The sequence below is a fragment of the Hemiscyllium ocellatum genome, chromosome 8 (genome assembly GCF_020745735.1).
Source record: "Hemiscyllium ocellatum isolate sHemOce1 chromosome 8, sHemOce1.pat.X.cur, whole genome shotgun sequence".
In the NCBI taxonomy this organism is placed as follows: domain Eukaryota; kingdom Metazoa; phylum Chordata; class Chondrichthyes; order Orectolobiformes; family Hemiscylliidae; genus Hemiscyllium; species Hemiscyllium ocellatum.
In genome coordinates, this window is record NC_083408.1 from 46,788,898 (window position 1) to 46,816,424 (window position 27,527).

The window sequence follows — 27,527 nt, forward strand, 5'->3', positions numbered from 1 at the left end:
AAGCAAGCAAGTAGGAGAGTCACCACATGAAAAACCTGGGCAGCTGTCAGTTCCCCCATTGCCTGACAGGTAGCAGAAAATGGGGAGGTCGAGAGAGCTGCTTCCATGTTCTTTTGTGCAACTCCCCCTCTTCCAAAAGCCAGCCAGTCCCTCCATGTAACCACCACCCTCTCACCCACTGGTGGCCTGCCCTTTGGCAATCCTCTACTGGGTACAGCCAGAGTTTCTGGTGGCACCAACAGACTATGGAGAGCAGTCAGCAAATCAGTGGTCAGTAGTTGTCAGGAGCTAGTATTTCCATGCTCAAGTTCCTACTTTCTGGGTAAGGCCAGACTCTGACCAATGAAGTACCTGATGGGCACTTCCTCAATGAAAGTGGCACAGTTCCTCACTAGTTCTCTGACTGGCAGGTGACAGTCCAATTGCCAATGTTAAATCCCACCCTTCATTTCTCAAAGATTAAGTATATCCTTCATTCCTCACTCTGTGTGCCCAAATATAAACATTTGGAGAGAAAACTGCTTTTGAATTTCCTAATGATAATTCATAACATATTATTATTTAAAAGCTTGGGCTTCAAAGTTGTGAAATTATAAATAACTTGAATGGTTTGATTCATATTAATGTATAATGTGTTAAGAACTGAAAGACATAGGGTGGAATCTACTCAAGCTCTTCATGCAACTGGCTTCTTCCAAGAATCCACTTGGGATTTTGTGTGGGATCTCTCAATCCCCAAATTGCAAATATATTAAGGCTATACCCAATGTGATGTGTGTCAGATCACACTGCTTCATCTTTAACTCCATGGTGAGTGGAGTGTTGTAGCCGAGGCCACAGGCTTTGCCAATGGCTGGCATCCCCCAGGTGCAGGATGCTATAGATTATCCATGTCATGTTCAGAGCACCACATTACAATGCAGCAGACTGCATCAGCAGAAAAAAGGTTCCGTTGCATAAAGTCATTGGTGATCACCAATACCACATCTCCGCCAGATACCCTCAGAATTCAGACATTCCTCTTGCTTGTCAGATTGATCCTCCACTTTGCTCCAATGCTGACTGTTCTACCCATAGTGTGCTGAAATGCTTCAGTGCAGTTCAACATTATTTCAAGGAACAACACATTATATGACTCAGCATTCCATAGCTGTCTGGGCTCAACACTGAGTTCAACTACTTTATATTATAACCTCTTCCTCCATCTTATTCTGTGCACTTTTGTTGCTTCCCTTTGTTTTCCTGAATTGATCTTCAAGCTGCTTCTTTCTTTATTCCTTCAAGTTGCATTCAGACATCTTGATGTGGTTCTTGATGTGGTGATTTAAAGCTTCGTTCGGATACAACCTTTGTTTCTCCACTATATCTGTTATCTCATTCACAGGCTGTTACACCATGAAACCTTTCATCACCCCTGGCCTCCACCCGCTCACAGATCTTCTGCTTTAATCTTCTTCCTCCCACTCATGTCCAAGCAGATGAATGACTCTTTCATGTCTATTTCTCTTCAATGCTGATGAAAGACCATTGACACAAAACATTAATTTTCCTTCTCTCCAAAGTTGCAGTCTGACCTGATGAGACTTTCTCATCCTTACTTTTATTTGTTATTGTAGATTGCAAATAGTAAATTTACTCTTTAAGACTTGAGCTTATCCATCCTTTGTCCCATTTCAACTTTCACTGCTGTCTAACTGAGTGCGACCCTATCCCAATGCCCAGTGTGCCCCAACATCCTCTCATTGCTCAATATGGGATCCTAAGTAAACAAGCAGGAGGCTGCAAGAAGATAACATGCCAGGCAGCATCAGGAGGTGGAAAAATCAACGTTTCAGGCATAAACCTTCTTTAGGTTATACTGGAAACATCAACTTCTCCACCTCCTGATGCTGCCTGGCTTGCTGTGGTCTTCCAGCCTCCTGCCTGTCTACTTTGGATTCCAGCATCTGCAGTTTCTTTGTAACTCAATGTGCCCTCACATCCAGAAAAGCCTTCAAATCGTTTAGAATGTTCACTTTTATTTATTAAGAGCAAAACTGAACAAACAAAAACAACCCAAAGCATTTCACTGTTCTCATCTACCGCACCTTGGTGTCAATTAAATCCTTCCTGCTATTCTGTGCCTGATTCTGCTGCACTCTATCATGTAGAAAGTAGTGTTCCTCCTTCTCAATGTTCTCATTATCCACTTTCTCAGCTCTTCAGAATCCATCATATCACTCCCTTGCCTGCTCCAGTTCTTCAGAGCACAACATGCAAGTACCATTTCAACACAACAGTTTTAGATTCCCCAGACAGATTCAAACACCAGAACCTCTCCTTCAGTATTCCTATTGTCTGATACACAGGATCATGGTTGAAGAATGGTCTGCATTGTACTGCAGTCGATTTCAATCGGGGAAGGTTATGTGAGCTAGTCATAAACTATGGTTTGCAGAAGGTCACGCACATCTCGGAGTAACCATCCTTGTAGGCATCTGGTCCTTGAGAATATGAGCACCCTCAAGGTGACAGACAACATGCAGCTCCAAGGGTACCTGGCACACAATGTTAAGATGCGATACCAATGATCACATATGACTTGCACGTTGATGGAAGGGAACCCTTTTGTATTGATAAAGTCAACTACATCATGAAATGAGCCTCTCAACACACTTTGTATACAGTCTATAGTGTCTTGAATCTGGGAGAAGCTATCTTCCTTTCAAAAGCTGACTGTCAGGCTGCAGCACCGGCCTCTGCACAAGGAAGTGAGATGAAGCACTGTTTCTCTCTCCTCAGACGTTAGCAGACCTGCTGAGTTTCTCCAGCATTCTCCTTGCTTGTTTTGTATCGCCTGTTTGATCACTTGTGCCCAGTTATAAAGAACCAGCAAGTGAAGCATGCGTTTATGGTTTGATGTAAATTTGGCATGCCTTGACTACAAACTAAGGAGTTTACTTGTATACATGCCCAAAGAAACTGGGTTGTTTTATAACCCTGACAATTTCTATTTCGTGATCTACGGCAATTGCAAATGTTGGCTTATGGGGTACAATGGTATTAAAGAAGGAAGCAATGAAATAAAGTCAGTTATAAGTTAGAAATAAAACTAATAGGTTTAGGTTTTGTGTTTTTTAACATCTACGGCAAAGAGATAAGAACTTTATTACAGCCCAAGAGGGGAATAAATGCCTGAACCACTCAGTCATAAATTCAATAAATCCAATTTCTGAAAATCCTAATTCCCAAATTCTGCTCGCATAAAAAATCTGAAATGCTATACATAACTTAAAAACCCAGCAGGAGGATAATTTAAAGGGCCGTCTTGGTTTAAATTTTTAAACACCCAGCAAATAAACTACTGACAGCAGTATTCTCTGTTGTTCAAGACATGCTGCAAAGTCAGCGCTTAAACATTGCAATGTCAACCAAAGAAGCTGTTTCTGCAAGTTTTATTTAGGCCAAAAATAAGAGACAAAATATGCACCATAATTTTAAAGCATTAGTTTTCGTCAAAAAAAAAGCTTCCCAAAAAGAAATGCCTAAGATCTTACCCTAACTCCTGAAACAGGCAGATTAATTGCTTGTTTCATTACAATAGATCTTCTTCTGTACTTGACTATGCAATTTTTCAATTGGGAAGGAAGAGAACTGTGTGTGGGCTTCCACCAAATAAACCTCATGCACAAAATACAGACACTATCGACAGCAAAATGACCGAAGGTAACAGTTCGCTATGTTTCCAGACAAACGTTAAGCAAGGCACTAATATAATAAAGAGGAAAAGATACATTTTCAGGAAGGTTATTCAAGAAAATTAACTAGTACTAACCTCAGAAGCATCTAATTGCAGGAATGTTATATACATTTTTAGAATAACTCTGTTGTTTCTACACTTCATAAACTTACCATTTTGATATTCTCAATTGAATGATCTGATCTGTAGTAGTTAAACTCACCGGTTTCCTGGTCAGATGGTTCAATATTGTAACCATAGCCAATTAAAGTGCGAATTGCTTCACGTAAACTGTCTCTGTTTGACTTTTTGGTTCGTTCATCAAGGAGGCTATATGGCACCAATCGAGGGTTCCTTTTGTTCTTGATATCCTACAGGAAGTGACACGCAATATTACCACACCAAATTTTTATGTATATTTTTATAAATATTTTCATTCAGTTAGATTTTAATTTTATGGGGTGCAAACACAAAATAATGTCCTCGTTTATACCCAACGATTCATGTTAAAACATTTTGAAAGAATACTCTCAAGCCTACCTATTAATGACTGTGAAACAGTGGTTCATGTTAAGTAATGCATTTTACTCACAATGAAAGCATACCATGTTTGTGCTGATGTTCAAAAAGAACTAGGATTCAGGGTAATCCAAGATGGAGGATGGGAAAAATGTCTGGCTGTTTTTTGAGGTATTTTAGATGCTGGAGGTGATTTCATCGAATTGCAGGAGCAGCAATTATTGTTTTATATGCGGTTGCATTGTTTTGGAACTTTGGAAAAAAAAAGTCAAAACAACAGCAGTTTAAAAGGGAGAAGAGCAGACAAAGGAAGCACATGGTGAGGACAGTGCAGGGAAGAGAGATAGAATAAAAACCTGCACAGTTACCGCCTTTGCTGTTTTTGAATTCATGTATCGCTGGACATTGGAGTGCATCTGGGAAAATTAACAGTGAATTTCACAACTAATCCTGGAAGAACCTGTTTAGATGAAGTTCACAACACAGAATCAGATAAGTTAATTGTTGTTTTAAGTCTGTCCAAGAGAAAGGCTGTATCAGTGAGTACAGTGGGTTCTTTCTTGATTATATGATTTTGGAGATAAGTTTCTTGATTAAACTTAAAATATAAGCCATAGCTATTAATTTAACCTGGGGCAGTGTTTTGTAAAGGAATAAGACAGTGTCTGTAGGTTGTGAAGGAGCAAAAATGGCCTTTGCAGTGATATGTACTTCTTGTCAGATGTGGGAGTTTAAAGAGAATTTAAGGGTTACTGTGGATTATACCTGCTATAAATGCTGTTGGATGCGAATCTTATCAGATCGAGTAGATCGGTTGGACAGACAGATAGAAGCGATGAGGAATTTGCAACAGCAACAGTATGTGATGGATGGCAGTTATAGGAAGGGGGTAAAGTCTCAGATAGAGTCACAGAGATGGGGTAACTCCAGGAAGGGTAAGAGAGGTAGACACCTAGGGCAGGAGTCTTTTGTGGATATATCCATTTCAAACAGGTATGCTGTTTTGGAAAACGGAGTGGATGATGGATTCTCAGGGGAATGTAGCACGAACAGCCAAGTTTCTGGTATTGAGATTGGCTCTAACGCAACGAGAGGTACGTCGGTCTCCAAGAAATCAATTGTGTTAGGGGATTCTGTAGTCAGAGGTACAGACAGACATTTCTGTGGCCAGCAGAGAAAAAACAGAAAGGTGTGTTGTTTCCCTGGTGCCAGGATCAAGGATGTCTCAGAGAGGGTGCAGAATGTTCTCACGGGGGAGAGGGGCCAGCAAGAGGTCATTGTCCACATTGGAACCAACAGTATAGGAAGGGAAAAGGTTGAGATTCTGAAGGGAGATTACAGAGAGTTAGGCAGAAATTTAAAAAGGAGGACCTCAAGGGTAGTAATACCTGGATTGCTCCCAGTGCTACAAACTAGTGACGGCAGGAATCGGAGGATAGAGCAGATGAATGCATGGCTGAGGATCTGGTGTATGGGAGAAAGATTCACAGAGAAGGTGCAAAACTTGACCTACTCTTGGGAGATAAGGCAGGGCAGGTGACTGAGGTATCAGTGGGGGAGCACTTTGGGGCCAGCGACCATAATTCTATTCGTTTTAAAATAGTGATGGAAAAGGATACACCAGATCTAAAAGTTGGAGTTCTAAATTGGAGATAGTGGTGAAAATGTGTTGCTGGAAAAGCGCAGCATGTCAGGCAGCATCCAAGGAGCAGGAGAATCGATGTTTCGGGCATGAGCCCTTCTTCAGGAATAAAGAAGGGCTCATGCCTGAAACGTCGATTCTCCTGCTCCTTGGATGCTGCTTGACCTGCTGCGCTTTTCCAGCAACACATTTTCAGCTCTGATCTCCAGCATCTGCAGTCCTCACTTTCTCCTAAATTGGAGATAGGCCAAATTTGACGGTATTAGGCAAGAACTTTTAAGAGGTGATTGGAGGCAGATGCTCGCAGGTAAAAGGGACAGCAGGAAAATGGGAAGCCCTCAGAAATGAGATAACAAGAATCCAGAGAAAGTATATTCCTGTTAGGGTGAAAGGGATGGCTGGTAGTTACAGGGAATGCTGGATGACTAAAGAAATTGAGGGTTTGGTTAAGAAAAAGAAGGAAGCATATGTCAGGTATAGACAGGATAGATCGAGTGAATCCTTAGAAGAGTACAAACGAAGTATGAGTATACTTAAGAGGAAAATCAGGAGGGCAAAAAGGGGACATGAGATAGCTTTGGCAAATAGAATTATGGAGAATCCAAAGGGTTCTTACAAATATATTAAGGATAAAAGGGTAACTAGGGGGAGAATAGGGCCCCTCAAAGATCAGCAAGTCAGCCTTTGTGTGGAGCCACAGAAAATGAGGGAGATACTAAATGAATATTTTGCATCAGTATTTACTGTGGAAAAGGATATGGAAGATATAGACTGTAGGAAAATAGATGGTGACATCTTGCAAAATGTCCAGATTACAGAGGAGGAAGTGCTGGATATCTTGAAATGGTTAAAGGTGGATAAATCCCCAGGACCTGATCAGGTGTACCCCAGAACTCTGTGGGAAGCTAGAGAAGTGATTGCTGGGCCTCTTGCTGAGATATCTGTATCATCAATAGTCACAGGTGAGGTGCCAGAAGACTGGAGGTTGGCAAACATGGTGCTACTGTTTAAGAAGGGTGGTAAAGACAAGCCAGGGAACTATAGACCAGTGAGCCCGACATCGGTGGTGGGCAAGTTGTTGGAGGGAATCCTGAGGGACAGGATGTATATGTATTTGGAAAAGCAAGGACTGATTCGGGATAGTCAACATGGTTTTGTGCGTGGGAAATCATGTCTCACAAATTGATTGAGTTTTTTGAAGAAGTAACAAAGAAGATTGATGAGGGCAGTAGATGTGATCGATATGGACTTCAGTAAGGTGTTCGACAAGGTTCCCCATGGGAGACTGATTAGCAAGGTTAGATCTCATGGAATACAGGGAAAACTAGCCATTTGGATACAGAACTGGCTCAAAGGTAGAAGACAGAGGGTGGTGGTGGAGGGTTGTTTTTCACACTGGAGGCCTGTGACCAGTGGAGTGCCACAAGGATTGGTGCTGCGTCCTCTACTTTTTGTCATTTACATAAATGATTTGGATGCGAGCATAAGAGGTACACTTAGTAAGTTTGCAGATGACACCAAAATTGAATTCGGGTCTCTTTCTTATCGGAAAGATGCTGTGAAATTTGAAAGGGTTCAGAAAGATTTACAAGGATGTTGCCAGGGTTGGAGGAACTGAGCTACAGGGAGAGACTGAACCGGCTGGGGCTGTTTTCCCTGGAGCATCGGAGGCTGAGGGGTGACCTTATGGAGGTTTACAAAATTATGAGGGGCATGGATAGGATAAATAGACAAAGTCTTTTCCCTGGGGTCCGGGAGTCCAGAATTAGAGGGCATAGGTTTAGGGTGAAAGGGGAAAGATATAAAAGAGACCTAAGGGGCAACTTTTTCACGCAGAGGGTGGTACATGTATGGAATGAGCTGCCAGAGGATGTGGTGGAGGCTGGTACAATTGCAACATTTAAGAGACATTTAGATGGGTATATGAATAGGAAGGTTTGGAGGGATATGGGCCGGGTGCTGGCAGTTGGAACTAGATTGGGTTGGGAGATCTGGTTGTCGTGGACGGGTTGGACCGAAGGGTCTGCTTCCATGCTGTACATCTCTATGACTCTAACAAGCATTTAGCTTGAATTGCCGATCTTTTGTCCACATACCCTTGTAAAGACGTTGCCAGGATTGAAGAGTTTGTGTTGTCGGGAGAGGCTGAAGAGACTGGATTTATTTTTCCCCTGGAGATTCAGAGGCCGAGGGGTGACCTTATAGAAGTTTATAAAATCATAAGGGGTATGGATAGGGTGAATAGACAAAGTCTTTTTTTCAGGATAGGGGAGTCAAAGGTAGAGGGCATAGGTTTAAGTTGAGAGGGGAAAGATTTAAAAAGGACTGGAGTGGTAACTGTTTCACGCACAGAGTGGTGCATGTTTGAAAAAAGCTGCCAGAAGTGGAGGAGGCTAGTACAATTACATTTAAAAGGCATCTGGAAGCATACATGAATAGGAAGGGTTTGGAGGGGTATTGGCCAAATGCTGACAAACGTTTCCATGCCATATGACTTTGACTCTATTTGACCTTTACATTTGTTTTTCAAAGCTGTAGTGGATTCAACTTTGACCATTTTTTCTACTCAGACACTCTGGCTCTGAATAATCTCCTATGAAACCAATTTGCTTAATATTGGATTTTATTACAATAACCCACTTCATTTTGCACCCTTATGGGATTGTCACATGAAGCTAATTGAAACACTTTGTTATATGGTATGAGGCTTGCAGCAAGGCTTGTGTAAAATTTGTTGCAACTGCATTACACTAACACACACAAATACACAGCAATGTCACATGCACAATAGCTGCTATATCGGAATTTAATTGTGATGTTAAAATGTTGTTGAGATCTAAAATCAAAGCAGATGATGAGCAATTCACCTCCTGACTCCCCAAATCTTGCCCACCATTTACAAGGCACCAGTCAGTGGCGTGATGGAATACTTTCCACTTGCCCAAATGACTGCAGCTCCAACATCACTCTCAATGTTGGGTACATGCTGGACAAAGAAACTCATTTGTTTTGGCAAAACACCTACTCCCTCCACCACCAATGCTCATTCATCAACAAGATGCCCAGCTGAAGTTCACCAAGATTTCTTCGACAGCACATTTCCACCTAGAAAAACCAAGGGCAGCAGCTACATGGGAACACCACCACCTCCAAGCCACTCACCATTCTGAGTTGGAAATATATCCTTGTTCCTCCAGTGTCACTGGGTCAAAATCGAGCAACTCCTTCCCTAATGAAATCGTGCATCAACTTATTTAACATGAACTGCAGCAGTTCAGGAAGGTAGCGCACCACCACTTTTTCAAGAAGAACTAAGGACGGTCAATAAATCTTGGCCAGCCAGTGACACTCAAATCCCACGGATGAAGTAAAAAACATCTGAAACTGTTTGCATCATGACGGCCTTCTATTTTTGGTCTAACAACATGCACAAATCTAGGTATTATTACATTTGTCAAGATAATAAAGCCATCAGTGGCAGCACACAAGTTTCTAGACTCCAACATCAATCTCATTCACTGTGGTTACAACCAAGCAGAGCAGATACAGCAAGCGATGTCAGATGATGAACAGACACAACAGCTCAAAAAGTTCATTTTTGCCAGGTGGTCCCACCATACCAACAGAGTCTGAATGAGCATGTTCGTTCAGGTCATTCAAATATGAGCTAATATCACAAGCCCTATGTCGTAGGCATGCTGGATCATATACATAGGTGATATGGGTACAGAAAAAAATATTAACGATTGCAACGTGAATTCACGTTTTGGTTCAATTTAAATAAGGACATTCAACCAAGTAATCAAATTGTGTGCAACATGTCAACTCCATCCATCTCGACAAACCAGATATCTTTTCATCCCTCACCAGATTTCTTCCAAGCTGTTACTGCAAGATTGCATTTCCAAAAGTATGTTACATTCTGGTGACTGACTACATCATCAACTTTGAAATGAGAGAGAGAGAAAGAGAGAGAGAGACACACACACACATACATTGTTGACACATGGACCACTCCATTTGATATGTTCAATGTTTCTCAAAAATTGTCAGCAGTACAACAATGTACCATTCCAACACATGTAAAGGAGATGAGGTGTTCCAATATTGCATACCTTCTCCTCATAACCCTCATATGGTCTCACAGAATGTACTGTCCTTACTGTAAAATTTGTGATAGTCAGGTGTAAACTGACTTGCCAAGATTCTCATAGCTATGCCAAATCTATTTGCTATTTCTCAAGACAAAGATCTATTCTCACCAGCAATTCTCATGTTTGGAAGATAGATCCACAGAATTCTCCCCTCCCACACTGTCACCATCCAACTATAGTTCCAAGTCAATTGCCATCCTGATGTGGAACGATTTCACCTTTCCTTCAGTGTCAGTGGATCATAATTCTTGCACTTAGAGCAAATACTGTGGTGGTCCAAGCAGCTCAGCACTATTCCCTCAAGGGCATCTAGGGATGGGCAATAAATGCTGACCCAGCCAGCAAAACCCGCATCCGATGAATGAATAGATAGATATGTGCATGCTATATTGTTGGAAAGAAGGGAAGACATGATAGTAGAATACAAGTAATGGACAGATAGGCATTTTCCCCATCTTAAAAGGGGAAAAAGTACAAGAGTTTGAGACTTTCACATGAACACATGGGTTTGTTGGAAGATAAAACATCTTTGTGGTTAGGCTATATGATGATGCAGTGAACAATGCCCAAGAAATTGACAACTGTGTACTTTTAATTATCTGTCACACAGGATGAAGACTCAGATTTCAGGCCAGATAACAGCCATACATTTTATGAAAAATGATACTCATCCATTTATAATGACAGGCAGCACACCAGAATAACAATAAAAGGTCATGTTGTATGTCCAAAATGTTAAGTAAACATATAGAGGCAATTATCTATATGCAGCCTTGTACATGTCATCAAAATAAAGTCCCCTCTCTTTAACGGGAAAAAGGTTTCACAGAACACACACTACATGCAAGCCTGTGACACTATAGCAGTGTGAATAGTTAAAGATACTAATAAATTTCAAGACATCTGCCTAAACAAGAACCCAGGCCTTTGTTCTGTCTGTTATGAGAGCTAATATATAGGAAAGCACTCAGAACATATCATACTGGCAGTGGTGCAGGACTCAAGAAACCATGTCAATGTTTCATGTCTCATCTCCTTTTGTTTGATCTTAGTCAGCTTCTATGCCCCTGGAATTCTTTGCAATCACAGAATCACAGAACATATCTCAACAACGAGATTATAATCCAATCACAGTGAAATTTGATTATTGTCTCCTTGGCAACGTACATTTAATTGCAGGATTGATGCAGTGGAGCTACACACCATATGCTACTTCAATTACTCTGCATCACAATTACCTGTTGGATGCCATAGGTCCATCCTTGTTTGATTCTGTCTTTTGCCCAGACGTTGTGTGCATTTTCTGCCAACTTGTCTACCAGAACATCCTGAGCAGCAAGTAGTTTAATATCCGAAAGGTCCAGCGGAGCGGGCTTATAGCCATTCGACATCATGTAACTAAAATTAATTAAAAATTGAGATTTGCAAAACTACAAACATATTTAGTTAATCAACAAAATATTTTATGCGGTCAGATAAAACAAGCAATATTTAATCAAAGAAAGCTAAACAGCTTTAAAAATATTTGATGATTAGCATAAAGCAGATTTCAGATCATGAGTATCATTGCACTCACTTAACTGGATGTAGTTATGTTTTCTGCACACATTGCTAGAAGGTCAACAGTGTAATGTATCATGCGACATGGATTTAGTCACAGTTTGTTTTGAGGAAGCTGCTAATTCAAACACATTCGCCAACTGTCACCAACTGCTTGAATCCTTAACAAATAAACCTATGTCTTTTTATGTTAACCAACCCTTTACACATGGTTGACAAAATAACTCCACAGAGGCACCATGTCCCCCTCAAATTACAGATGGGAAGTCCTTAACACTGATCCAGCTCCGTCAGAGTCAGCTCTCACAGTGAATAGGATGTCTGACCCATCTGTTTTTGTTTCTTTTTACACCCACACTACCGCCTAATTGCAGGAGTGCTTATTTTTCCCCAGCACCCATGGTATGTGTGTGTGTGCAGGTGTGAGACACAAAGTGCATGAATTTTTATTCAGACACAAATTGCACGAATCTTTATTCACCCATCTGTTTATATCTGTCAGCCAGGGGTCCCTGATTGGACAGGGGTTAACAGTCCTAATCAAGGAACTCATATTTTATGATCCATCTAACTGACTTCATTACAATCACTAACATTAATGCTTTATTGGTCTTAAAATCAGGAATAAAAGGCTAGTTTAAAGGCAATCATGAAATAAATTATTGTTGATTGTCGTAAACACTGATTTAGTTCATTTAAGTCCTTTGGGGAGGAAATCCACCATCGTTACCTGGTTTCATTTGACTCCAGATCCACAGTGCAGTAGTTGACTCTTAATTGCTGTTTGTGGAAATAGCAAGGGGCTAATCCAGCAAACCCTACATCCCACGAATGAATAAAAATAAAACAGGAAAGCACAAGAGAAAGCATGCCAAATTTCTCTATTGGTTTAAAGTGAAAAAAAAGCCTCTGAAGAATTTATTGCTTGAAGTCATTCCTTTAGTAGTATTATTTTTATTAAAAAAGGATGATAAACAAATGTCTTTTATTTTCTGCCCTAAAATCATCTTCAGAAGTTAAAGCATTTTGACGCAAACATTTCACCTGAAGGAAGGTGAGTCAACTGGAAATTTATACTGCATCGTATCAGGAAGGTGCACTGGCCAATCAGAGAGTGGGAAGGCCATCAGGAGGACTTCCCTTGGAATTAAGAGTCTGGGCAGGGGGTCTGGGTGGGGTGGCTGGGTGAGGGGGGGGTAGAAATCTCACATACAGAGAGCTAGTGTTCAGTCAGAAGCAGATAGTTCTTCGGCTCAGTAGTGTCAAAGGAGCGACTATTCTCCTCCAGAAAAAAACACCCACCAGAGTTGTAGGATTGTGGGAAGACTAGGCCTCAGGCAAGTCAAATGAAAGTAGGAGTTTTCTCAGGGTTGGCTACACTGGAATAAGGCTGCAACAGGGATATCAGCATGGAAAATGATGGCCTTTGGCAGGATCTGCAGTTTCCTGGTGTCTAGACCTTCGAACAGGCAATGACTGCCTTTGATCAAGGGGTCTACTCCCACAAGGTGACAAGCTGGCTGCACAGTTTCAGTTGACATGCAGACTGCTTGGTATCAGGTCCATCTAGGAGCAGCATTAATTGGCAACCTTAGCGATTTCTCTTATAATTACTGATCTGGTTTAGACTTAGTTAATCAATAAATTAATCACAGTTTCTCTCTGGCAGAGAGCTTGTTTAACCCTGTCCACGCCTGGAAAAAAGTTTAAGCTTAAAGCAGAATAATGTCAAATGTTAATCACAAGCAAGCAATACCTTATTTTAAAGAAATAGATTAAACTTTAATATTGCTTCCTTGCTCACCAAACAGGCAGCTTTACACTGTTCCAGCTGCACTTCAGGTGGAGTTCAGGTTTACTGCTATCCCTCCTAATTAAATGCCCTTTCTTCCTCCATTCTCACCACCAACAACACACAGAAGACTGCATTCAGGTTTTAACTTGATTACTTCGTTTTTGAGTTGTAAATGTGCATCTTGAATAAAGTACTAGTACCACAAAAAAAAAGGCATGCACTTAGTCCAATAGATGGCATTGTGAACATAATTTTGCAAAGCTAACAAAATGGTAACTGACTAAATAATATAACAGGGACTGAGAGCTGCATTATGTTGTAAAAGAAAGCCAAATCTATTCATCTATGAAAAGAAAACTTCTCAGCAACATTTTCACGACTGTGATAAGCTTACTTTTTGGGAAGTTTCAATCTTTGTAAATCTTCTTCAGCTTTTGGTTTGATGTGAACCACATGGCAGCCAAAAGCTAGTAAGGTCCTGTGAAGACATTTCAACAAACCCCATGAACACCACCAACAAAATGGAAATAAATAGCAAATCAAAGTAACAAATAGATTTTCCTCTTTAAATACTGAACAAGATTTTTGAACCTACTTTAAAGTTTCAAGGGACATTTGTAAATTGTAGTTTCTCTCTTGTTCTGGTAGTTTATCAAAATTCACCAGACAAGGGTGCTGTCTCTTGTTGTCATCACGTACCTGAAGGGAAGAGAAAGACCCTTAAGCTAAATTATATAGTCTTCATCAGTGGGTAGGAAGGAATTGTGGGTGTTACTATGAACACTCGTCATGATTCAATGGCATGAAGTAGCCTCCAGGAAGTTTGCTGACATTTGAGCTCAGTGAGGCCCTTCAGTGGTAAAACACAGCAATTCTGGGATGGATTTTCACAGTTCATCTTCGCGCAAGATACATCTGGTATATTTGTCACTGCCATCTTATTTCCTGGTTCGGATCTACAGGTCGTGGTTGGTCTAGCAGGGCAGGGGAAAACCATTTCATTGTCTCACAAGACGACACTTTTTATCTTGCACGTGATTATTGCCTGATAACAACAGGGCTCAAGTTCCATTGGTACTGAAGGTATTGTTGCACAGAGTTTGAGGGATTGCAAAAATAATCTCCTCAGCATTAACCTTTCTCAATTCCTTATAGAACATCTTCCTCAAGCTTTCTCCCCCACAATGTAAACAAAATATATTTGTTTATGTAAGTACATTTCCCATTATCCTTTCTCCTCTCCCACCCCATAAAGAGGTTTTACTATGCTCACAAAATATATTTTGAGAGCATTGTAAAACCTCCTCATGGGGTGGGGGAGGGAAATGGTAAATGTACTTACATAAACAAATGTATTTTGGAAGATTGATAAGTCTTTGGGTTGAAGCCTGTTAACTTTGATTAGTGCGACATATGTCAGCCACGTACATTATGATATTCCTCACTGGATATGTCCCAGTCAAGGATTGGTGGACAACTGGTCCACAGTAGAATGAGGTTCTTGCAGCTGCAGCTCCTTGAATGGTGGTACTTCTGGCTGAAGTAAATGCTTTTTGCCTTTGTCATAATTTTAAGATTCAATCAAACTTAGCCTTGCCAGAAGCTTTTAATTCTGGCTTTACAACATTCCTCAGTCTAACATCACCTTTTAAATGACTTTTGTGGCCTCGACTTCCCTTTATGTAACCACGGCTCATGGTGTCTGCCTGCTATCTCTGTCTTAAATTTGACTTGGGACCTCTTTTACGGATTCTCAGCACGATAGATTTTGCCTCACTATGAGTTTATTTTCTGCAGGGTTCTTGAAGGCTCCATTCTTTCAGCTACTGCCAGTCTGCACAAGCAATATTTATAAGATCCTTCAGACCTCCTCTGCTAGCTCCCTAGTTGTAAGATGACACAATGCCCATTGGCACACTGTTGTATAATGGATCTTCACCACAGCTCACATTGATACAAGATACATCTGACAGACACATTTGCAACCATCATTCTCTTTCCTGGAAGAATCTACATGTTCCAGTTAGTTTGGAGGAAAGCCACTTGCTAATTTCATGAGAAGAAGCTCTTTTCTTAATCAAGATATAGTTTATTGTACAATGGCAATAAGGTCAAGTTACATGCTTTTGACAGACATTGTTACAAAGGTTATGAGGGAGACCCCAATATTAGGTCTTACGTCTCCAAGATCCAAAGTTGTTGCCCTGCCTGAGGCCCATTTGGCATCATCATATTGGGTGATGCTTAAATAATTCCTCTGCGTTAACCCTTTCAAGCCCTTGTACAATGCCAATGGTGGTAGGAGCTGGAACACGTCAGTTAGGGAGCATGACAGCTGTAGTTACATGGTTAAAAATCACACAACACCAGGTTATAGTCCAACAGGTTTAATTGGAAGCACACTAGCTTTTGGAGCGACGCTCCTTCATCAGGTGAATCAATCACCTGATGAAGGAGCGTCGCTCCGAAAGCTAGTGTGCTTCCAATTAAACCTGTTGGATTATAACCTGGTGTGTGATTTTTAACTTTGTACACCCCAGTCCAACACCGGCATCTCCAAATCGTAGTTACATGGGTTAATGTTGATCATGAATAGAAAGACCTAATCTGTCAACACCCTTGGCTTATTGGAGACAGTGTCACCAATCTCCCCCTCCCTAACAACTCCACATTATATTCCATATGCCAACTTTTTGTCCATTTGCTTAACCTATCAATATCTCTCTGTAAACTGTTTGTATTCCTCTCACAACCATCTTTTCCACCTATTTGTGTGTCGTTTGCAAATTTAGCTACATTACATTCACTTTCTTCCTCTGAGTCACTAATATATGTTGTAAACAGTTGTGGTCCCAGCAGTGATCCCTGTGAAATGTACTGGTCATAGATTACCAATCTGAACACAAGCGCCTTATCCCTCACCACTCATTATTTCCTGCTCATGAACAAATTCTCTATCTGTGCCAAGATACTACCTTCACTACTGTGGGCTCTTACTTTATGATTTCACTTTTTGTGAGGGTCCTTGAAAAACACCTTCTGAAAGTCCAAATACAACACATCAACTAGTTCCCCTTTGTCCAGCCTCGGTGAGACTTCCACAGAAAACTCTAATAAATTAGTCAGAAACAATTTCCCTTTCAATGAAGCCAAGCTGATTCTGCTTGATTTGATTATGATTTTCCAAATGTTCTGCAATTACTTCTTCAATAATTGAGCCAATCAGATTAAAGAATTGTGAAGTAAGTAACACATGACTGAGAAGGGAGTGTAAATTCGAATGGGTGAATTCAATGCCAAATCAGGTACAGAAAGAGAGACAAAATGATGGGAAGACAAATTTTTTTATGGTATTTTATGCTTGTTCACCAGTGCTTGAAGTTTTATTTAATTGAAAAGTTTTCTACTTAAATGGCCCAAGTCTAGAATTCTGGGAGTCCCTCTGCATTAATAGCAACTCGGTGACCTGGAGTCTGTCCCAAGTTGTGGGGTTGGTGCATTTGCGTAGTAACAGCAGATCATTATCAATATAAGGCAGAGCAGGTCAAGAGCTCACCAAGGCTCCTCACCAAGGATGAAGAATAAAGGCAAGGACTTCTTTATCTCCAAAAATAATCATTCTTCATCTTCCAACAAGTAAGTAAAGCCATCTATAAAATTGATTGTCTCAGTCTGACTAAGGTTTCAAGATTTCGAAAGTATCTCAATGGTAATTATGACCCATCTGAGGAAATTTAAACACAGAAATCCCTCAGACTTGCTATAGAGAAGTGGGGTGAAAAACTTTCATTTCACTTCCTCTGTTATCTTGCTGGGAAAAGTAAAGGGACTTGTTTACCTTCTAGACTTTGATTATTTTGGAGAATCTACACTCAAAGTCTTGCCCTTTATATTCACACGTATGGATATGAAAAAAAGATGGTGGCACCAGCACAGTAGGTAGTGTTTGGGCTACTGAGCCTTTACCCCTATCTCTTTTCCTGCATCTCTTCTTTTTCTTTCTCTTCACCTTCCAAGGGGCTGTCGTAGATATGGCAGTGACTGGAGCAGGGACACAGTTTCTGTAGGTCTGCAGCCTGTACTCTCGGCAGTGGTGGTGAAGTGTTGGCTGCAGCAGTGGTAGAGCGGGGACTCTTGGCTGCGCTAAGCTAGAATTAGGGTCTCTGGTGGTGGGATCATGTCATGAGCTAAGGCAGTGTTGGTGCCCAGAGTGGAGACTCCTGGCTTCATTAGGCCCAGAGCAGGGAATTTTGGAGGCAGTGACAAGTGATTGATTACAGTCAGCATCAGTGCTGGAGTAGGGACTCCTGACTCTGGTAGGCCTGGAGTAGGGATTCTTGGTTGTGTCAGCGAGACAAAGGAGGCATGATGAGCCGGGATATCCTGGAGCATCGGTGTTGTCATTACTGCAGCCAGAGTGGGGACTCCTTGTGGCCAACTTTGTACAGATATCGCAGGAGCCCTGGAGACATGTTTGGGACACTGATTGATGAAGATGAACTCTACTTCAGTACTTCCTTATTATTCTTTTGTAACATAAAACAGCACTGGATTGTGGCAACAAAACAGGGGCGGTACAGCAGCTGCCTCATGGTGCCAGGGACCCGGTTCGATTACACCCTCAGGCAACTGTCTGTGTGGAGTTTGCACATTCTCCCTGTGTCTGTGTGGCTTTCCTCTGAGTGCTCCGATTTCCTCCCACAATCCAAAAATGTGCAGGTTAGGTGAATTGGCCATGCTAAATTGTCCATTGTGTTCAGGAATGTGTAGGTTAAGTGCATTAGTCAGGGGTAAGTATAGGGTAGAGGAATGGGTCTGGGTGGATTACTCTTCAAAGGGTTGGTATGAACTTGTTGGGCCAAAGGGCCTGTTTCATAGAACATAGAACAATTAAAATGTAGTACTGGCCCTTCGGCCCTCCATGTTGCACCAACCTGTGGAACCAATCTGAGGCCCATCTAACCTACACTATTCCACTCTTACCCATACGCTTTTCCAATGACCATTTAAATGTCCTTAAAGTTGGTGAGTCTACTACTGTTGCAGGCACTGCGTTCCACGTTCCCCACCACTCTCTGAGTAAAGAAACTACTTCTGACATCTGTCTTATGTCTATCACTGCTCAATTTAAAGCTATATCCCCTCGTGCTAACCTTCGCCATTGAGGAAAAAGGCTCTCACTGTCCAAACTATCTAACCCTCTGATTATCTTATATGTCTCAATTAAGTCACCTCCCAACCTTCTTCTCTCTAACAAAATCAACCTCAAGTCCCGCAGCCTTGCCTCGTAAGACCCTCCCTCAATACCAGGCAACATGCTATAAATGTCCTCAGAATCCTTTCCAAAGCTTCCACATCATTCCTATAATGCGGTGACCAGAATAGTATGCAATACCCCAAGTGTGGCCACACCAGAGTTTTGAACAGTTACCGCATGATCTCATGGTTCTGAAAGTCAATCTCTCTACCAATAAAAGTTAACACCCAACATGCCTTCTTAACAACCCTGTCAACCTGGCTGGCAGCTTTTAAGGATCTATGTACCTGGACACCAAAATCTCTCTGCTCATCTACACTACCAAGAATCTTACCATTTGCCCAGTACTCTGCATTCCTGTTACTCCTTCCAAAGTGAATCACCTCAAACTTTTCCATACTGTAGGGATTCTAATTCTAATTCTAAAAACACTCTTTACTGTATCTTTCTCAATATATGTGACAATAAAATCGTTTGCTCATCTTGACAAGTCTGTTGTGTATTTCTCGCATTTTATGCTATACTACTTTAGACAGAAGTGATTTAATCATTTTGACAAAGGATCTGTACAATACATGTATTTGTCTCTTCTCTCCATTACTGCTTCCCAATTTTCTAAATTTTATCAGCATTTTTAATTGTTGTTATGGTTTAAACCTCTCTCTTCTAGTAATTTGCATTTCTAAATATATTTGACTCGGATTTACTATGGGTATTACACGTGATGCCATCATCTCCATGACAAACGTGCAACAAACTAATCAGAGCAAGTGGATAATGACATAAATGAGAACAGATGACACTGTGTAGAAATAATTCAGTGTGATATTACTGGATTCAGCCCGCAATTCATGTATCATTTCAACCTCTATTTAAAATCATTAGGGCTGTCTAAATTTTCAAATTGTAACCGTCGCCATTTATGAGTCATCAGATTATTTCCAAGTTGGTTATAAATCTAATACCACGAGCTGCCGTCAAGCATCAGCACAGCCAGATATAGCTGGAACATCTTCCAAATACATGCTATAGGTGAAGGTCCATAACAATATCAACTGTCAAGTATCACAGAAACTACAGAGCAAATCTTGAGTCTATTACTGCACAGAATACTGTTAGAAAATAAAATGAAAGTGACACATTATAACTAGTCTCTGTTACCATAGCCAAACGTACAATTTGGCCACTTTATTTAACACTCACTTATTTTTAAAACAACTTACAGGCAAGTAAACATTTCATTGTAATAAAGTAATGCAATGTGATAGCCAATAGATTATTTTGTTTGACTCAGTGCTTTTTTGCAGCTGCAGGCTTATATTTTATGCTGATCTAAGAAAAGCAAATTGATACTGCACACTTTACGATGCATACAAGATGCACTAAAGATTTTAAATTAAATTTTAGACAGTGCAGTAGAAATTGGTCTTTGTTGTAGGATTAGAAATTTGGGTTCACAGTGCAAATCCTTTCTGGTCAGAGTCCCATCAAGCAATATTCCCTGCCAGGAGAATGGGTTTCTAACGTTACTTTGGAAAGGTACTTTCTTACCTTCCCGTATGTCCAGCCAAGCTCGATTTTGTTCATTGCCCAAAGTTCATGAATGTTTTCAGCCAATTTACTCTGTACTTTCTCAAGATGTGAAGGTAAAACAATCTGAATAAAAGGAATCATTGTAGAGTGAAGTCAAAATCAAATGCATGAACTACTGGAAAAGATATCCAGTTTTTAGAATTAATGCTCAAATTCAGCCTTCCTGGAAAATCTACTCTTCTTCACATGGTGTTGTTTTGCTGTTAGAAAGATACAAAATTAGTCGACAATCTCAGTGCCCTGACCATAACTGAGCCACCAATGGCCCCCAAACAAACTCCATTTTGCAGGTACCTTCTGCATGGTCCAAGCTGACAGGGTGATCTAGGTAGCCTCCCCTTCTAGAAATGTGGTCCCTGTAAAAGGGAAGATGCAGTCATGCCTTGAAGATTGCTGAGTAATAATGGTTCAGCATTCAGGGAGATGCAGTAATAAGCCAGAGGAAGGAAAGGGCTTTGTGGTACCGTCCTGGGCCCAGGAGACAACATCTGGATAGGGGACAACATCTCCTGTGGGAAGCAGAACGCACTTGGGATCCTGCAAAAGGAATTGGAGGAGGTGGCATGGGATATGAAAGTTCATCAAGCAAGAACACTGCACTAAGTTAACGACATCACTTAGGTGACCAAGATGCATTCATATCTCTTCCACCAAGTCACACAGCTCTCACTCTGGTCAATGCACCACTCCCTTGTCATTCAACTAGCAACACCATAAAACTCAGAGTTTACCCTGAACATTCTGACAATGCACTTCACCCCAATACACTAACCAATGCTGCCAATTGCATATCCACCTCTCAGTGTTTTCTAGGTAGTAGACAGGCTTTCAGGACTCAGAAGGTGAGTTACAAACCCCAGAACCTTCAGCATCTGAGCTGATCTTTGTAGCCACAATCTGTCTTGGGCCATTTATTAATAGAGGGTTGGAAATGGAACACTGTTTTTCAATTATTAGCACTTACTTTCTTGAACTACTAAAAAAGCAGAACTAAGTTGATGGAAGTAGACAAAAAGAATCTTTTTTTTAAATCAAACAACTTGAGGTTTGCAGTACCTTGCAAATCTTTAGCAACATCAGAAGCTCATCAGTAATGACTGGGTCCACTTACAACTCTTAACCTGAAAATTATATTTGTAATCAAATATGTCTTCATTGTCCTGTCTTACATTCCAAGAATTAATGTGTCACTGGATTTTTGTTTAGTTGGTCAGTATTTAGCTAATTGAAGAATGATCCGATACCAAGCATCAGGTCTGTTTGGAAAGTCCATTCTCACAATCACAAACCTAAAGTGCCAAAGTTACTATCCTTTATTATGGTGTCACATTAATTCATTACAACTTTGTGATTTTTAGCAGCTAAACAATACAAAAAACAAAATTTTTTATTTGTGGTTCAAAAACTAAAATCAATTGTAAATGGAAATCTATAGTAATAAATTATTGTAACTTTGGCATTTTAAGTTTGTGATTTATTTCAGGAGGTTTACGTACCTGACTGGTGTCTACGGGCTTGGGGATGAAGGAGGCCTGGGAAAGATAGGTTGTCGTCCCTAAGAAATCTCGAACACCATTATAATCTCGTTTGTATTCCTTAATTGGCTCCAATCTCAACTTTTCCTTTGGAAGAAGTGCTTCATAGCAAGGTGCATATCCTGGGGGAGGCAAGAACCTAAAATCTCCATGGTGACCACCAATCAAAAATCGTACTCTTGAAGAAAGGACAAGAAAGGTAAAGATGAATCACAAGTCATTCTTTCAAAATAGGCAAGATATGTATGGTACTTTGCATCAACATATGCTTGGAAAATCCTAGGCTAGTAAATTGAGGGCCAATATATTCCTTTCCCCACAACTCCACTCCACACCCCAACAATCCACCGTGTCCATCATGCTCCTCCAGCACAATCACCAGAAAACATCCCACCCATCAGCCTGCCCACAAGTTGGAATGGAACATCAACTTGTTCTGGGCAAAGCCTGGGTTCCCTCAGGCCTGTCCTCAGTAGAACTGGGAAAAAAGCACAAGAGAAGCCTGCAGGTATGTTTCTGATAACAGCATCTTAAACTCTTAGCTGCTGCTCAAGATGATCCAAAGGTGGTGCTGGACAGAGGACAATAACTAACTGATCTTGTCCAACCTACTACCATTCTCTTTCTTTGGAGCATCCTATAACTCTCAGAGTTTCCTCTAATCTACACAGAGTCCTGGCACATGCCTCAACACCAACTTTTTAGGACACATTTCCTTTTAGCTACAGCCAGGCAGAGCTTGCCCCAATATTTTGTATAAGTAACGCCTTAGAGTCAGGGTGGTGCAATAGAGACCAGGTCCAATCTCAAGTACTTTTGAGATTGAGGGGAGAAAGATTTATTTTGGCTCCAATATCAAACCACAGTCATTTGGACAGGATTTGCAATGGGGCTGCAATAAACCATTGTCCACAACCATACACATCTCCAATTTCACATGGCGGAATTTGATCTTTAAGTCACATCAGGAAAAGGTGCTGTAAATATGGCAGCAATATTACATTCTGCCTCACCCCTCTCACCCCAGCAGCATTCTTGTAGAGAGGGTTGGTGAACATGGTGAGCGTAATGAAATCATGTGGGATTACCTTCTTACTTCCACTGGCATTTTACTCACAGCCAAGAAGACAGCAAATAGCATGGCTGCCCTTTGATTAATAATGGCTCTAAAGTGGTCATTAAGAGCCAGTTAAGTGCCTCCTTTTGTTTATCACCAGCAGATGTTCCATCTTGCCACATGTGAAGGGTACCCATAAAGCCTGGAAGCCTGCCTGTTAGCTCTCGGGTGGTAACATCAGGGTCTGTCACTGCCACTGCGCCTGCGCAATGTCCCAGTGTTCATGTAACATGCACAAATTATTCATTCAAAACCAATTTTTCTCAAACTCGGTGTCCTCTGACATTTTTGTCTCTCACCGAATCTGCTGACCGACATTCCCCCTCACTGAGTGCTTAGATGCACCCTAAGTGTTACAGGTCCCACCACTGAAACGATTATGAGGAACACTCCCTGGATAGTGGTATATCAGTGCTGGAGCTTTCTGGCTATCTGAGTCTAAATAGTGGACCGTATCGTTGAAGCTTTCGTCTATAATTATACTTTTGCAATGCAAACAGATAAGATAAACTTACTTGGCGCCTGCAGAAAAACTGACCACAGGGAAGAAGAGGCCATCAGTGTTGAAGCTCTCAAACATCCCTTGCACTGGTTGTCCATTAATGCGGAAAGATATACTAGGAACACCCAAATCCAGGCAACAACTAACTACATCATCAGAGTTCAGTATATGTTGATTAGCTGACGTTACAGCTCTGGCCACTCGACCTGTTACAGAGGAAAACATACAATGCTAATTGATTATACAAAATTGACACCTTAATCAAAATTCTTTATTTGATCTACTGCGACAATTTTACTTCCAATGGGAATAGGATGACAGGAAGAGGAAGAATCTTGGGAGTTATTGAATTGTGACTACACACATTTTAAAAATTGAACAAATATAACCTTCAGAAATGAAGTCCAACTATTTGCAGCAAGGTTCCACAGGATAGCCATTCAAAAATCTCAGCCAAAAGACCATTTAAAAGGAAAAACATATTTTCATGCTTGGACTTGTTTTTTCAAGGGTTAGGAGGGTTTACAGAGTGTCACAAGCTAAGTGCATCATGATAGCTTTTTGGGTACTTTATACTTCAATGATTAGAGGCCAGATAGACATTAATGGAGTAACAGCCTTTCCTATTCATGAATGCTGTTGTCTGCTGCCTGGATGGATACTTATGTGCAATCAATGACATTCAAGAAGTGATAGAAGCCAACTATTGCTGTGAACTTCAAATGCTTTTGCATCAGATGGGGCGGCACGGTGGCACAGTGGTTAGCACTGCTGCTTCACAGTGCCAGAGACCTGGGTTCAATTCCCGCCTCAGGCAACTGTCTGTGTGGAGTTTGCACATTCTCCCCGTGACTGCACATTCTCTCCGGGTGCTCAGATTTCCTCCAACAGTCCAAAAACCTGCAGGTTAGGTGAAGTGGCTATGCTAATTGCCTGTAGCGTTAGGTGAAGGGGTAAATATAGGGGAATAGGTTGCGCTTCGCTGGGTTGGTGCCGACTTGTTGGGTCGAAGGGCCTGTTTCCACACTGTAAGTAATCTAATCTAAAGTCAATGGGAAAGTGGGTACATAGGTTTGCTTTGGTAAGTATGACATTGATGACCTTCGTTACACACTTGCGTTCTACAAAGTTAAAAATCGCACAACACCAGGTTATAGTCCAACAGGTTTAATTGGAAGCACACTAGCTTTCGGAGCGTCGCTCCTTCATCAGGTGGTAGTGGAGGGCTCAATCCTAACACAGAATTTATAGCAAAAATTTACAGTGTGATGTAACTGAAATTATGCATTGAAAAATTGATGGTCTGTTAAGCCTTTCATCTGTTAGAATACTGTGATAGTTTCACTTCTTTCATGTGTAAATGACAAAACCTTTTCTTAAAAAAAGTTGCATTCTCAGGTTAGCTGTTAACAATGGTGATAGCGAGACAATATGTTGAAGGTGTTGGCCCCCCTGTGTTCTCTGTCTGTGCCATAATGCTTAGATTGATTCTAATCTAAAAAGTGAGGTAACGGAATTTTTACATAAATTCATGCAGTTTTTGAGCTCAGAGTTCTACATGAATGCATGCAGTTTTTCAGCAAAGTACAATGTAACCCTGCAAGTACTAATCTGCACGCACACAGACACTCACACACCCTTACAGACACACACACACTCCCACACTCACATGCACCCCCTCACAGATTTAAGACACTCTGCACTCACTACACACACATACACTTTCTCACACTTAACCCCCAACCCAGACAGACACACACACAGACAGACAAAGACCCACATGCACACATATTTTGTGGTGCGAATTTGTACTTGCAGGGTTATATTGTACTTTGCTCAATAACTGCATGCATTTATCTAAAACTCCATTATCTCACTTTTTAGATTCATCATGGCATAGACAGAGAAGTAAAAAGTGAGGTCTGCAGATGCTGGAGATCAGAACTGAAAATGTGTTGCTGGTTAAAGCGCAGCAGGTCAGGCAGCATCCAAGGAACAGGAAATTCGACGTTTCGGGCAAAAGCCCTTCATCACTCCAACCTCTCACCCTCAGAACGTGCAGCCCTCCACTCCCTCCGCTCCAACCCCAACCTCACCATCAAACCGGCAGACAAGGGAGGCGCGGTAGTAGTTTGGCGCACCGACCTTTATACCGCTGAGGCCAAACGCCAGCTCGCGGACGCCTCCTCCTATTGTCCCCTTGACCATGACCCCACCTCCCACCACCATACCATCATCTCCGAGACCATCCATAACCTCATCACCTCAGGGGACCTCCCATCCACCGCCTCCAACCTCATAGTCCCACAACCCCGCACCGCCCGTTTCTACCTCCTGCCCAAAATCCACAAACCTGACTGCCCCAGCCGACCCATTGTCTCAGCCTGCTCCTGCCCCACCGAACTCATCTCCGCGTAGCTCGACACGGTTCTGTCTCCCTTAGTCCAAGAACTCCCTACCTACGTTCGGGACACCACCCACGCCCTCCACCTCCTCCATGATTTTCGCTTCCACGGTCCCCAACGCCTTATCTTCACGATGGACATCCAGTCCCTGTACACCTCCATCCCCCATCACGAAGGACTCAAATCCCTCCGCTTCTTCCTTTCCCGCCATACCAACCAGTACCCTTCCACTGACACCCTCCTTCGACTGACTGAACTGGTCCTCACCCTAAACAACTTCTCTTTCCAATCCTCCCACCTTCTCCAAACTAAAGGAGTTGCCATGGGCACCCCCATGGGCCCCAGCTATGCCTGTCTCTTCGTAGGATATGGGGAACAGTCCATCTTCCGCAACTACACTGGCACCACCCCCCACCTTTTCCTCCACTACATCGATGACTGTATTGGCGCTGCCTCGTGCTCCCACGAGGAGGTTGAACAGTTCATCAACTTTACCAACACCTTCCATCCCGACCTCAAATTCACCTGGACTGTCTCAGACTCCTCCCTCCCCTTCCTAGATCTTTCCATTTCTATCTCGGGCGACCGAATCAACACAGACATCTACTATAAACCGACTGACTCCCACAGCTACCTGAACTACACCTCCTCCCACCCTGCCCCCTGTAAAAACGCCATCCCATATTCCCAATTCCTTCGTCTCTGCCGCATCTGCTCCCAGGAGGACCAGTTCCAATACCGCACAGCCCAGATGGCCTCCTTCTTCAAAGACCGCAGATTCCCCCCAGACATGATAGACAGAGAACACAGGGGGCCAACATCGTCAACATATTGTCTAGCTATCACCATTGTGAACAGCTAACCTGAGAATGCAACTTTTTATAAAACAGCGTTTTGTGATTTACACATGAAAGAAGTGAAACTATCACTGTATTCTAACAGATGAAAGGTTTAACAGACAATCAATTTTTCAATGTATAATTTCAGTTACATCACACTGTAAATTTTTGATATAAATTCTGTGTTACAATTAAGCCCTCCACTATCACCTGATGAAGGAGCGTCGCTCCGAAAGCTAGTGTGCTTCCAATTAAACCTGTTGGACTATAATCTGGTGTTGTGTGATTTTTAACTTTGTACACCCCAGTCCAACACCAGCATTTGCAAATCATGATTGCGTTCTACACATTGAGAAATGGAAATAAATGTCCACTTTAGCAAGGAGAGAGTGCCAAACAAGGTAAAGGCTGTACTAACTTTGAGAGACACTGGCAAGGCTACTGCTACAAAACAGCAGCTTTGTTTGCTCTGTCCTTCATATGGATCCTAAGAAGTGACCAACGAATGCAGAAAACTGTAGGGTTTGGATCAACTGCCTGGTTAAGTGTCTCACCCAAACTTCCTTTCAATAGAAAGAATTCCTTCCTTTTCAACCTTTTGCTGAAAATATTTCATTATCATTTTCATCGTTCACTAATACATGAATACACGAGTCAAGAGCAGTGGGAGGTCAATCAGCCTGTGGACTCTCCTCTGCTGTTCAATAAGATTTTGGTTTAAAAAATGTTCAAAAAATTTTCACAGGATGTGGGCGTCACCAGCTAGGCCAGCTCATTCATTACCAATCCCTAATTGTCCAGAGGGCAGTTAAGAGTCAACCACATTGCTGTGGGTCTGGAGTCACAAAAATGCAAGATCAGTTAAGGATAGCTGTGTCCTTCCCTAGCGGA

The 27,527-nt window shown here is 41.6% G+C and overlaps 1 protein-coding gene across 14 annotated transcripts in view; it reads right to left on the reverse strand.

The window, feature by feature from the left end:
- ryr3 (ryanodine receptor 3) overlaps positions 1-27,527 on the reverse strand; it is a 366,212-nt gene that overhangs the window by 205,864 nt on the left and 132,821 nt on the right. For all 14 annotated transcript variants that reach the window (XM_060828910.1, XM_060828909.1, XM_060828911.1 and 11 more), the window contains 7 exons: positions 23,406-23,598; positions 21,735-21,951; positions 20,197-20,301; positions 13,984-14,087; positions 13,783-13,866; positions 11,272-11,431; positions 3,942-4,089 (listed from right to left, as the gene is read on the reverse strand). In XM_060828910.1, coding sequence (XP_060684893.1) covers positions 3,942-4,089; positions 11,272-11,431; positions 13,783-13,866; positions 13,984-14,087; positions 20,197-20,301; positions 21,735-21,951; positions 23,406-23,598 — 1,011 coding nt within the window. The remainder of the gene's footprint in view (positions 1-3,941; positions 4,090-11,271; positions 11,432-13,782; positions 13,867-13,983; positions 14,088-20,196; positions 20,302-21,734; positions 21,952-23,405; positions 23,599-27,527) is intronic.